General features: G+C 55.1%; 1 protein-coding gene across 6 annotated transcripts in view; it reads left to right on the plus strand.

The window, feature by feature from the left end:
* DNAH1 (dynein axonemal heavy chain 1) overlaps window positions 1-11,650 on the plus strand; it is an 88,362-nt gene extending 76,712 nt beyond the window's left edge. For all 6 annotated transcript variants that reach the window (XM_027700367.1, XM_027700368.1, XM_027700370.1 and 3 more), the window contains 22 exons: window positions 526-717; window positions 1,135-1,266; window positions 1,485-1,610; window positions 2,111-2,230; window positions 3,008-3,157; window positions 3,551-3,711; window positions 3,820-4,045; window positions 4,130-4,325; window positions 4,924-5,075; window positions 5,561-5,757; window positions 6,159-6,303; window positions 6,752-6,910; window positions 7,345-7,476; window positions 7,664-7,834; window positions 8,274-8,453; window positions 8,533-8,709; window positions 8,889-9,059; window positions 9,242-9,372; window positions 9,743-9,887; window positions 10,133-10,339; window positions 10,758-10,992; window positions 11,362-11,650. In XM_027700367.1, the coding sequence (XP_027556168.1) occupies window positions 526-717; window positions 1,135-1,266; window positions 1,485-1,610; window positions 2,111-2,230; window positions 3,008-3,157; window positions 3,551-3,711; window positions 3,820-4,045; window positions 4,130-4,325; window positions 4,924-5,075; window positions 5,561-5,757; window positions 6,159-6,303; window positions 6,752-6,910; window positions 7,345-7,476; window positions 7,664-7,834; window positions 8,274-8,453; window positions 8,533-8,709; window positions 8,889-9,059; window positions 9,242-9,372; window positions 9,743-9,887; window positions 10,133-10,339; window positions 10,758-10,992; window positions 11,362-11,483 (3,627 nt within the window). In that variant the 3' untranslated portion in view covers window positions 11,484-11,650. The remainder of the gene's footprint in view (window positions 1-525; window positions 718-1,134; window positions 1,267-1,484; window positions 1,611-2,110; window positions 2,231-3,007; window positions 3,158-3,550; window positions 3,712-3,819; window positions 4,046-4,129; window positions 4,326-4,923; window positions 5,076-5,560; window positions 5,758-6,158; window positions 6,304-6,751; window positions 6,911-7,344; window positions 7,477-7,663; window positions 7,835-8,273; window positions 8,454-8,532; window positions 8,710-8,888; window positions 9,060-9,241; window positions 9,373-9,742; window positions 9,888-10,132; window positions 10,340-10,757; window positions 10,993-11,361) is intronic.
* The last annotated feature ends 555 nt before the right edge of the window (window positions 11,651-12,205 follow it).

The following is a 12,205-nucleotide window of genomic DNA, read 5'->3' on the forward strand; positions in this document are numbered from 1 at the left end:
ATAATGTTCAGACCAAGCCTTAGCAGAGCCAAAGCCCCAAAACCCGTTAATGGGATAAAGTAGAAGAAATCAGCCTAGAACATACTGGGACAGAAGCGATACCTTGTTTTTAGTGCTAAGTCAGGAACTCAGCATGAACTATACTTACAGAAACTTTCCCACACCTCACTAGTGTTTCAGCTTCTCCAAGCCTAGCTATTTCTTTATTATAAGTTTGGAACAAGCAGAGGAACCTTTCCTCCCCTTCATCAGTGGGCCACATCCTGAGCTTGTGTAAGCTGATACAGGCTCTTGGAGCTATGCAGAAATGCCCTCTTTGCCCCTACTTTTAGTCCTGGAGTTAGGCAGGTCAACCTTTGTCATCCAGTGATTGGATTGACTGAGATACTGAGATACCAGTAGCTAGCGCTTATCAGCAAGCACTTTTATGGAAAACCAACTCTTGCTCCAAGGTCTCTGCCTTTTGGGGGAAGAGCCTGACCACGTGCCCAACCATCCTCACTGTTTCCTTGTGCATGTCCCCAGCAAGCCTTGCGGGAGGCAGAAGAGGACCTGCGCGCCACTCAGCTGGTCCTTGACGAAGCCAAGGCACGCCTGAAGGAGGTTGAAGATGGCATTGCCCTGCTGCAGGCCAAGTACGACAGCTGCAAAGCCAACAAGGAGGAGCTGGAGATGAAGTGTGAGCAGTGTCAGCAGAGACTGGCCCGTGCCGATGTGGTAAGGGACAGAGCTGGGTTCTGCCTGCTCGCATGAGGCAACCTGATTTCAGATCAGGCAGCGCAGTGGTGAAAACATCCATGTGGCTGCAGCTCACGACAACCCTAGGTTGAAGGTGCCTGGCCAGATCTCAGCAGCACAACAGGACTGGGAAGCTAAGCTTTTTCACTGATGTGAAAAGCTGCTGTCCTCCTGTGCACAGCTTGTTCAGCTAGCAATGGGTCTCCAGGACAGCTGAGAACAGCCCAGTAATCCCAAGATTAAGTGCTCAAAGCTGGGAACAGAATTCAGAATATATCAGGGGCCACCCCAACCTGTGGTCACTGCAGTCACCTGCAAAACTACCCAGAGGGTGGCAGGTCTGGGACACAAGGTTAGACCACACAGCAGCTCTCAGGTGTGCAACTTATCCCACAGCTCATAAACAGCCTGGCTGATGAGAAGGTGCGCTGGCAGGACACTGTGGAGAGCCTGGATGACAAGATCAACAACAGCAGTGGGGATGTGCTTGTTGCAGCTGGCTTTGTGGCCTACCTGGGCCCATTCACAGTAAGTGTGCAGTGCTCCTTGCAAGGGGCATGGTTAGCTCTGCTGTCCTGGCCAGGGAGAAAGGAACAAGGACACAAGGGTGCAAGATGATCCTCCCGGATCACTTTCCATTTGTGCCAGAGGCTGCACAAGGCCTCATTTGAATGGAATCAGGAGGGTTGTTTGCAGCAGACTAGCTGCAGCTAAAAGAAAGGCTATGATGGTGTTTCTCGTGGCAGGGAGACTACCGCATGGCACTGTCTGAGGAGTGGATGAGGGAGCTGACAGAAAACAGCATCCCTCACAGCTCGGACGCCAGCCTTATCAGCACCCTGGGAGACCCCGTGGAAATCCGCTCCTGGCAGGCAAGTTCCAGAAAAACCCAACACTTGAGGCTGCAGGGACCTCCAGCAGAGACTAAAACACTCAGCTCACCACTCAGTAGGATCACTTGTACCAGAAGGCAGACCCCAAATCAAACCACTGGATAATGACCAAGCACCTCCACACTGCAGATCTGGAGTTGCTGCTGGGCTCCTTGCACAAAGAGCAGTTACCTGGGCAGCAGCAAACAGCAGCAATAAAGGCATCAGCCTTGACCTGTAAGGCTTGCCCTTTACAAACCACAGGCCAAGAGCCAAGCCTTGGCCATAGCCTGCCCCAGCCTGACCCTGCAGCACAACTCCATCCCAGGGCTCAGCCACTGTGGGCAGAGCTGCAGCTCTGTGCCAGCTGCTGGCAGAGGTACCCTCACCACCATCCCCTGTACACACCCTGGGAGCACTTGGGCCAGGGCAACAAGGGCTTCTCTCTGGTCACCTGTGTTGTGCTGCCAGGTGTCCAACAGCTTTTTCTACCCCATTAGATTGCTGGTTTACCCAACGACACCCTGTCTGTGGAGAATGGGGTAATAACCTGGTTCTCCCTGCGCTGGACTCACTTCATAGACCCCCAAGGACAAGCAAACAAGTGGATCAAGAACCTGGTAAGAGCTGTGGGGAAGAAAGCCAGGTCTGCCAGGATAGGGGAAGCTGCTTTCCGTCAGGAGCAACCTCTGGCTTTGGGCTCTAGAGCTGCAAGACCCCACACTGTCCCAGCCCAGCCTCCCCACCACCAGACAGGTTCCACATCCACATTAATCCCAGATGGATTTCCCTTCTTGGGGAAAGCAGCACAGGGCAGGAAGAGCCCTGCCGTAAGCAAGCGAAGCATCAGATTCCCACTCTGGGAATCTCAGAACACCAGCATCTCCCATAATGGTCTTTCAGGTCCCTAGAACAGAAGCAAGGCATTACCTCATTAGCAAACACAGTCCCCGCTGCCAAAGTGCCAGGAACACTGGCCACCACCACCTCTTCTCTAGAGAGGCACTCACTGCCCTTTTGAAGGATCAGGCAGGAGGCTCAGGCAGCTGCTCCTGCTTTGCTCCCTGAGAACTTTTACCATCCAGCTGCTCTCACTTTGCATGAAAATGAGCTCTGAGTCATCAGTGTGGGGCTACAGAGGGGTATGGCTCTCTGAAGGAGGTTCTCCCTGTTCCCAAACTTTTCTGCTGCCCCACTGAGCTGTCTCTAGTGCCTGCTAAACATGATATGGGCTAAACTTGCCAAAATAGCCAAAGTCTAGCCAAGCAAGAAAAAAGATTATTTCCACTGCTCTAGGGAGCTAAATCAGCCCAACGAGAGTTGTACCAATGACCAGAGCTGGATGTGAAGGTGGGCAGGACATCACACAGACCCTGCCCTCCCCTGCTGCCTTTCAGGAGAAGGCAAACAGCCTGGAGGTGTCCAAGCTGAGCGACCGGGACTTCCTCACAACTCTGGAGAATGCCATTACCTTTGGGAAGCCCTTCCTGCTGGAGAATGTCGGCGAGGAGCTGGACCCAGTCCTTGAGCCTGTCCTGCTGAAAGAGGTCCTGTGTCCCACCTTGGCAAGAAGGGGCAGTGGGTGCCTGGCTGAGCTGTAAGGGGGCATCTGGCCAGGGTGCCGTGGGATGTGGTGGGTTTGTAGGTCTCCCTGGGCAGGCAGAACTCACATGGATGCTACTTGTCCTGTGCTCCCATGTCTTGGCCAGGGCTCCAATACAATGACAGCCTTCTGCACACTCTGGTCTTCTTCCAGCAGGCATCTTTGCCTGGGAGGCAGGGCCATGGGATACAGCTGCTGTATTCAGGTTCAGGCCTTCAGGTCTGCTGGGTAGCTTTGAGCTCCTCTGTCCTGAGAGCCTTCAGACTCTCTCCTCACTGCAGAGTCCAGGGCACAAGAGGTAGCCATCCCTTCCTCTGTTTGTCCCTCTCTGGTACAGACCTTCAAACAGCAAGGCAACACTGTGCTGAAGCTGGGGGATTCAGTGATTCCCTACCATGATGATTTCAAGATGTACATCACAACCAAACTGCCCAACCCTCACTACAGCCCTGAGGTCTCCACGAAGCTCACCCTCATAAACTTCACCCTCTCACCCAGGTACCTGCTTACCCTATTACCTGCCTATGCTGCTCAGCCTCTTTCCTTGCAGTCCTCAGACCCTTGGGCCCGTTGCCCCCACTGTTACCTCCATGGCTTTTGTTGTAGTGGCCTGGAAGACCAACTGTTGGGAGAAGTGGTGGCTGCAGAGCGGCCTGACTTGGAAGAAGACAGAAACCAGCTGATTGTTAGCAACGCCAAGATGCGTCAGGAACTGAAGGAGATAGAAGACCAGATCCTCTATCGGCTCAGCACTTCTGAAGGAAACCCTGTAGATGACTTGGAGCTCATTAAAGTGTTGGAGGCATCCAAGCTGAAGGCAGGAGAGATCCAGGTCAGAAGCGGAGGTGCTCTGCCCCTGCAGCTGTGCATCCCCTGCTGGCACTGCACTAACCATGACATCTCTTCTGTCCTGCAGGCCAAGGTCGCAGTGGCAGAGCAGACAGAAAAGGACATCAATATCACCCGCCTGGAGTATGTGCCCGTAGCTGTCCGCTCACAGATCCTCTACTTCTGTGTCTCAGACCTGTCCAACGTGGACCCCATGTACCAGTACTCACTTGAGTGGTTCCTCAACATCTTCCTAATGGGGATCCGTAACTCCGAGAAAGCAGGTGCCTGCCCAGAACAGCCCCTTCGTCTCCTCTTCCTCGCCCCACACTCCTGATCCTGAGCAGTAGAAGCTCAGGCACTTGCAGAGTGAAGGCAAATGTGGCAACTTGCGTTAGCTCTCAGCATGGTCCAGAGCTGCCCGTTTGTGCCCACACAGCAAGGGAAGATGTGGTCACACGTCCATTCTCTTCTCACCTCTTTGCTGCTGCCCTGTCTGGCCAGGTGGGAGGGGTGTTGGTGCAGGGCACAGGCAAGGTACATGCCATCCTGGTCCTGGTGTGGCTCTGATTGTCACTGAGCTGCCTCCATCACAGTCCCTGGGGCAGCTTTCCCTGCCCAGCAGTGTGTGTCAGCTGTGTGTGTGGCTGTGCAGCTGCCATGGTGCAGTGTTGGCTCCCTCCCAGCACCAGGGCTCCGAGTCACAGCCTTGTGCTTTCGCTGGGGTTTCTGCACCAAGTCTGTGTTTGAAAGCATTGCCTGTTCTTCCTGGGCAGGGTGTGGGTGTGCCCCTGTGGCCTGGAACCCGTAGCTGATGTGGAGAGCACCCTCCACAACACTTGTGGCACCCACCACCCTTGGCTGGTTGTTGCCTTTTTTCAGACGTACTGAAGGAGCGGGTGGTGAACATCAACAACTACATCACCTTCAGTCTCTACTGCAACGTGTGCCGTAGTCTCTTTGAGAAGCACAAGCTCATGTTTGCCTTCCTGGTCAGCGCCCGGATTCTGATGAATGAAGGGAAAATTGACATGGTGAGCAAGTCACCTTAGTCCTTGATGGGATCCCATCAAGGCAGCTCAAGCCCAGCATGTTCAACCCCTAGAATAATGTATTAGGTGGAAAAGGAGCCTTGTTCCCCGGGGCTGGGGACAGGCTTGGCAGCCTGGTGGGCAAACACAAGACCTCTGTCTTCACTCAGCTCTCAAACTGTTCCCTGTGTCTACATGCAGAGCTGCTTAGCCTGAATCACCTGCAGCTTTTGCCAGTTTACTGCCAGACTGCTGCAAAGGTTAGTGAGTTCAGAGGGAGCAGGCAGGGTTTAGCAGAGTGGCAGCTGAACAGTCACTATATTGATCTCACCAGATCCTCCAGTTCACTTACTCCTTGACATACGCACCAGGCAGGAGAGCAACCAGAAAGATAGTACAGGATTTTAATTGGATATGGCACAAAGCCACGTGCCTCGGGCTCAGGCAGGTGGGCTATAATCCATGACCACATCCTATGGTGTTCCCAGGATGAGTGGCGGTACCTGCTGTCAGGAGGCGCCATAAAGGAAATGAAGGACAACCCAGCTCCGTCCTGGGTGAACGAGAGAGCGTGGGGAGACATCCTGGCCTTGAGCAGCCTGAAGAATTTCTCTGACTTCGACAATGATTTTGCAGCCAACCTTGAAGCGTTCAGGACCATTTTTGACAGCCCCAACCCTCACAGGCAAGTGTCCCCGGCTTTGTCAGCTTAGGTCTACTGCACCTGGCTGTAATGGTGTCCTGGGAGAGCAAGAGGACCCGATACAGCCACAGTGCCAGCTCTGCTCCCAGTGCAGTGCCATGCAAGGGAGAGGACGAGGCACTGCCTTGTCTCCTGAGGGGTGGCCCTTGCCACCCAAGGGCCAGACAGTGCCTTACCCAGGAGTATCTGGTGTTTCCTCAGTGGAAGCAGCTCTGGCTTGCCTGCTGATGGTTTCAGAGCTACAGACAACAACCTCAACCAAGGGACTGGGAGATCCTTGTCTCTTCTAAAGCCCCAGTGGCTGCCTGCACGCAACTTGTGTACTTCTTGGGGAGCTGATGGATCTGGCACATCCCCCCAAAATGCATCTGATTGCTTTGCAGAGAGCCCCTGCCCGGGAAGTGGGAAGCTGGACTTGATGCCTTCCAGAAGCTGCTGGTTCTGCGGTGTCTGCGGGGAGATAAGATCACCAATGCCATGCAGGACTTCGTGGTGCTGCACCTGGACCAGCGCTTCATTGAGCCACAGGTAACCAGCCAAGAGGAAGCACTGCTGGGGACTGGGGTGGAGCAAGAGGACTCAAGCTTGTGGTAAGTGGGCCATCAGCATTTTGCACTTGCAGTGAGGGTGCTTGTGCCTCTCTGCAGCCACAGTGTTCTTCCCACAGCTGGGAAAACTCCTATGTCTTAAACAAGGGATATCCTTCCTAATGTCCTCCAGTTAAACCAGACTGGGAGGGGACAGATTGTGCAGATGTACAAGGGAAGAGTTTGAATGGCAAATGGGAAAGTGATTCCTGCCCTGACCCTACTGTGTCCAGAGGAGAGACGTACTTGGTCCTTACTGAACATATTTCTGGCCTTGGCACCTGGGAACACGCTGGTGCCTTGGAGGGGAGCTGGAGGCCAGGCAGGGTGATGAGGTGCTGTGTGGGGCTGCTGTGGCTCTCTGCTCTGACTAACTCTCTGTTTTGCAGACCACTGACCTCTCAGTCGTCTTCAAGGACTCCACTGCCACCACCCCCCTGGTGTTTGTGCTGTCCCCAGGCACTGACCCCGCTGCCGACCTCTACAAGTTTGCTGAAGAAATGAAGTTCACACAAAAGCTCTCTGCCATTTCTCTGGGCCAAGGACAGGTGAGCTGCCAGTGCACACCTGGAGCAACAGTGTGCTGCTGGCACTCCCAGTGATCTCACCAAGCTCCAAGTAGGTCACACACCCTTGGCAGCACAGTGAAAACATCCCCCTGGGCCCTTACTCACCAGCCTTCTGCTAGCAGGAAGAGCCAGTTTGGGGTGGGGGGCTGCAGCAGTTCCCACTATAGTGCCCTCTAACTTCCTGAATCCATCCACAGTTCTTCCCTCCACCCTCCCTCACAGGCTTGTAAAAACTGTAAAAAATCTTTGCTGTGCCATCAGACAGCAAAGATCCAGCTGAGCCATGGGGGCAAAGCCAGGCCCTAGCTCTGGACAGTGGTGCTTCCACCCAGCTGCTGCCTCCCTGTCCAGCTCAGCAGGGCACAGCCCACCGTGGGCCAGGGTCTCTGAGCTCTTTCTCTCTGCCTCCACAGGGGCCCCGTGCTGAAGCCATGTTGCACGGTGCCATGGAGCAGGGCAACTGGGTCTTCTTCCAGAACTGCCACCTGGCCCCCAGCTGGATGCCCTCACTGGAGAGACTCATCGAGGCCATTGACCCCACCAAGGTGAGCTGTTTTACTGAGCAGGTGCCCGCTCTGAGGATAACAGGCAGGAGGCTGGAGCCCTGGGAGGAGCCCAGATGTAGTTCAGGCACATCCACAGGTTCTCTAAAGAACCAGGGAGTCAGTGCAGGAGCAGCTGCAGGGGCTGTGCCTGCACCCTCTGAGCACTTGCTGCCTTCTGGACTTCCAGGTGCATCCGGACTTTCGCCTCTGGCTCACCAGTCTACCAAGTAACCACTTCCCTGTGTCCATCCTCCAGAATGGCTCCAAGATGACCATTGAGCCCCCCCGTGGGGTCAAGGCCAACCTACTCAAGTCCTACATTAGTTTCAGTGATGACTTCTTGAATTCTTGCTCCAAGGTAAGACCCAGGTCATGCTTTGGTTTGCTGTCCCCACTCTATGCCTGCTCCAGTGTATGGTCTCCACTTGGATGTTGCTCTTCTCCAGGCATAGATCTTCCTCCTCATTAGAGCACCCATGGGATAGAGAAGGGCTGGAGGTATTTCTCATAAACTCCCATCTACTCTGTGATGAGCCACTTAGAAGTTTTACTTTGAGAAACAGAAGCAACAGGCTTGGGAGGGCGTGGCATAAAGCACTGGCAGCTCTCTTTAAGCAAGGAGTGGGCCATGGCCTTCCCCAGCACAGCAGCTTGACTGAGGTTTCCCCCTCTCCAAGCCCCAGCTGGCACTGCTGAATTGGCACATCTCCTCTGCCAGGTCCCATCAGATCCTGACTCCAACCAAGGATGCCTCCTCCCAAACTAAGCAACTCCTCTCCCTGCTTCCCTGCCCACAGGTTACTGAGTTTAAATCCTTGCTGCTGTCACTTTGCTTCTTCCATGGGAACATGCTGGAGAGGAGAAAGTTTGGGCCTCTGGGGTTCAACATCCCCTATGAGTTCACGGACGGAGACCTCCGCATCTGCATCAGTCAACTGCAGATGTTCTTGAATGAGTATGCAGACATCCCCTACAAGGTAAGAGCTGCCCCTCCTGTGAGGGAACAGGCTCGTGATGCATGAGGGGGTTGGAAAGCCATGGTGGGATCCCTCACAGGTTCTCAAGTACACAGCTGGGGAGATCAACTACGGCGGCCGTGTTACCGATGACTGGGACCGGCGCTGCATCATGAGCATTTTGGAAGATTTCTACAAGCCTGAGGTTTTAAATCCTGACTTTGCCTATTCCGAATCAGGCATCTACAAGCAGATCAGTACCTCTTCTGACCTCAATGTAAGTACTCAAGTCACAAATTGCAGTTCATAGACGTAGGGGAATCGTCATAGTGCAAAAGGGGTCTCTCCTCCCTGAAAACCCCTGCACTTCCAGTTCTCTGGGGGAATATAAGTTTGTGAGAACCTGGGGATCTTCAGCTGTTCTTGGCCTCACAGTCTGTGTGGATTCCTCTCCAGGGCTACCTCCAATACGTCAAGGGCCTGCCGCTCAACGACAGCCCAGAGCTGTTTGGTTTACACGACAATGCCGACATCACCTTCGCTCAGAACGAGACCTTTGCCCTGCTGGGGGCCATTGCGCAGCTGCAACCCAAGACCATCTCACTGGGAGGCCGCAGCAGGGAGGAGGTGGGTGCCCTGATCCCACCAGTGCTCTGGCAGCCAGTGCCCAGTGCGGACAGTGGCCACAAACACCAGCTCTCAGCAGGTGCTGGGTGCCAGCAGTGGCACTTGGTGTTAGCTCTTCCCCTTCTCAGTAGCCATGGAGCTGGAGTAGAAAGATGCTCACCCACTTGCTGCCTTCCTTCCAGATTGTGGAGGAGACCTCCAAGGACATCTTGGCGAAGCTGCCTGCCCCCATGAACCTGCAGGAGGTGATCCGCAAATACCCCCTGCTCTACGAGGAGTCCATGAACACAGTGCTGGTGCAGGAGGTGATCAGGTAAAAACCCTGTGGGATCACATCCCGGGGAACAGCAGAGATGGGCAGGCCCCTGCTCCCACCCACCACTGGGGAACCTCAGTGCTGAGCACGGCAGTGGGGTTGGCAGCCACCCTAACAACTGTGTTGTCCAAGCCAGGACCTTTGGCTGATCCCTGTCCTGTGGGGACTGATCCATGTCTCCATCTGCTACTGTCAGCAGTTCAGCACTGGGGACGCAGCTATGAGACCCTGTTGAAGAGGAGTGGGGCTGGGGGGTTACGTGGAGGAGCTTCACTCATGTACAGAGATGTCCATACCCTCTCTGGGCAGACATGGGCAATAAATCACTGCACAGAGTTGCTCTGCTTCCTCTGCTCTTTCCCTGTAGGTACAACAAGCTCCTGGAGGAGGTTGCTCAGAGTCTGAATGATTTGCTGAAAGCTCTCAAGGGCTTGGTCGTAATGTCCTCTCGACTGGAGCTGATGGCCAGCAGCTTGTACAACAACACTGTTCCTGAGATGTGGAATGCCAAGGTACATGCCCCAGCCAGCCCAGCTGCCCACCAGAGCTCACCAAACCAGGGGAGTGGGTCACCAGCCACCACCACTGGACTGGGCTGTGTCACATGCTTGCTCCCCTGGCACAGGGATATTTCCTGCCTAGTGCAACTCACAGTTCTTCCCAGCCCCTGGGCTCTGGGCAGCTGTCAGTGACTGGGGCACAAGATCTGGGCTGTCCTTGACTGCATTCAGCACCTCCCTCTGTGGGTGCCCCACAGGCCTATCCATCGCTGAAGCCCTTGGCATCCTGGGTGAACGACTTGGTGCAGCGCATTGAATTCCTGCAGAACTGGATCAGCCACGGGATCCCCTCCGTGTTCTGGATCAGCGGGTTCTTCTTCCCTCAGGCCTTCCTCACAGGGACACTGCAGAACTTCGCCAGGAAGTCCGTCATCTCCATCGACACCATCTCTTTTAGCTTCAAGGTCAGTAAATCAGGTGGAGGCTTTGGAATTTTTTGGAATCTGCTCCTAGAAGGCCACAAAGGCAGCAGTTTTAACCCTGACCTGCCCAAGAGGTGAAGCCACCAGCTGCACAGCTGCCTGTGGACCCATCACTCCCTTTGGGCTTGGATACCCCCACCCACACTGCCAGACACCTCCTCAAGGCTGGCAGAGGCTTCTCTGCCTCTCCAGACCTGCTCATATCCCCCTCCACCAACTCTGTCACAGGCTGCCCCACATGATGTGACCAGCCAAAAAACACAGCCCTGCCCCTCTGAGAGCTGGGGCAGGCTCACCTTTGGCAGTGCTGGCTTAACTAAGAGCAGCTTATGAGGCTCCTTAGGGCTGAGCTCCCAGGGACATGCCTTGCCCAAGGGCCCCATGCCCATTCCCCTGGCAGGTCATGAAGGAGTCGGTGAAGGAGCTGAAGCGCCAGCCCGACGTGGGCTGCTACATCTATGGCTTGTTCCTGGAAGGCGCCCGCTGGGACCCTGCGGCGGGTCAGCTGGCAGAGTCCCGGCCCAAGGAGCTCTACACAGAGATGGCCGTCATCTGGCTGCTGCCCGTCGCCAACCGCAAACCGCCAGAGTCCGGCTCCTACCTGTGCCCCATCTACAAGACTCTCACCCGCGCAGGTAGGTGCCCTAAAGGGACATCTCCAGAAGCATGGGAGCTGCAGGAACAGCTAGGAGGGGCAGCCCAGGAGAGGCAGGAGTTCCTCCTGCCATACACTGGCACGGAGTGAGGCACTGTAGGCTGAAGCCATCCAGGGAGACAAAGATTTCTCCTGCTGTGGTTGTGGAGATGGAGCAGCCAGGCACTGTGGCTATGCAGCAGTGCCCCTGGCCAGGCTCCCCACAAGCTCACAAGCCTGTTTCCCCCAGCCCTGCTCAGCCTGTCACTTGGGTCAGGGTGGGGGACAGGGGCTCCTGGATGGGGGTCACTTGTCCAGGACTCCCCTGTCAGTGTGCAGCAGCACCACCCCCTTGCTTCCCCCATTACAGGCACACTGTCAACAACGGGCCACTCCACCAACTACGTGATTGCTGTGGAGATTCCTACGGACAAGCCACAGAAGCACTGGATCAAACGGGGCACAGCCTTGATCTGTGCCCTGGACTTCTAGCCAGGAGTCCCACCCACCCAGCCAGCCCAGGAACCCATTGCAGCTGAGGGTCTCAGCCAGGCCGCTGCCCCCTCTCCTCCTGCTCTCTTCCTGTTGAGATGATTCCTGCCCTCCTCCTATTCAGGTGTATCAATAAATTGAGCCTGACTCCACCAGCAGCACAGTCACCCAGTGGTGTTGCACCTCAAGTCTTTACACCACAGAAGAGCTGCTAGCAGGGGAAACATGGCCTGGAGCTGGCACTCGGTGCTCCCAGCCACATACCCCCCCCCTTCCCTCACACACCTCTCCTTTGGCTGGCTGTTACAGGATAGCTTTATTCCTTCAGACAGATCCATTATTTACAGCACTTGATATTAGACACAGCAAGAGACAGAAGGATTTTCTTTCCTTCAACAAATACCAAAAGAACTCTTTCATTTCATAGTCAAGATCCGTACATATTTTAAAAAATTCAGTCCTCTCCTGTGGCACCTCCACCCCAGGACATCTCTGGAGGGCGGTGCTCACCTCTGACACCTCAGATTTCTGCCAGGCTGCTGGGGGGTCAGGCAGGAGAGCATGTGCAGAGCACTGGCAGGAGGCAGTGGGAAAGAGGCAGCCAGGCTGCACCAGCAAGCTCTGGTTAGCAGCCAGCCAGGGGCTTGGGCAGGAGGAGCTGGAGGCTCCCTCCACTGCTGTCCCCATCCCACCTCCACCACTGCAGCAACCAGCTGCCTCTC

This window comes from Neopelma chrysocephalum, unplaced genomic scaffold (assembly GCF_003984885.1).
Source record: "Neopelma chrysocephalum unplaced genomic scaffold, ASM398488v2 Primary Assembly neopelma1_147, whole genome shotgun sequence".
Classification (NCBI taxonomy): Eukaryota; Metazoa; Chordata; class Aves; order Passeriformes; family Pipridae; genus Neopelma; species Neopelma chrysocephalum.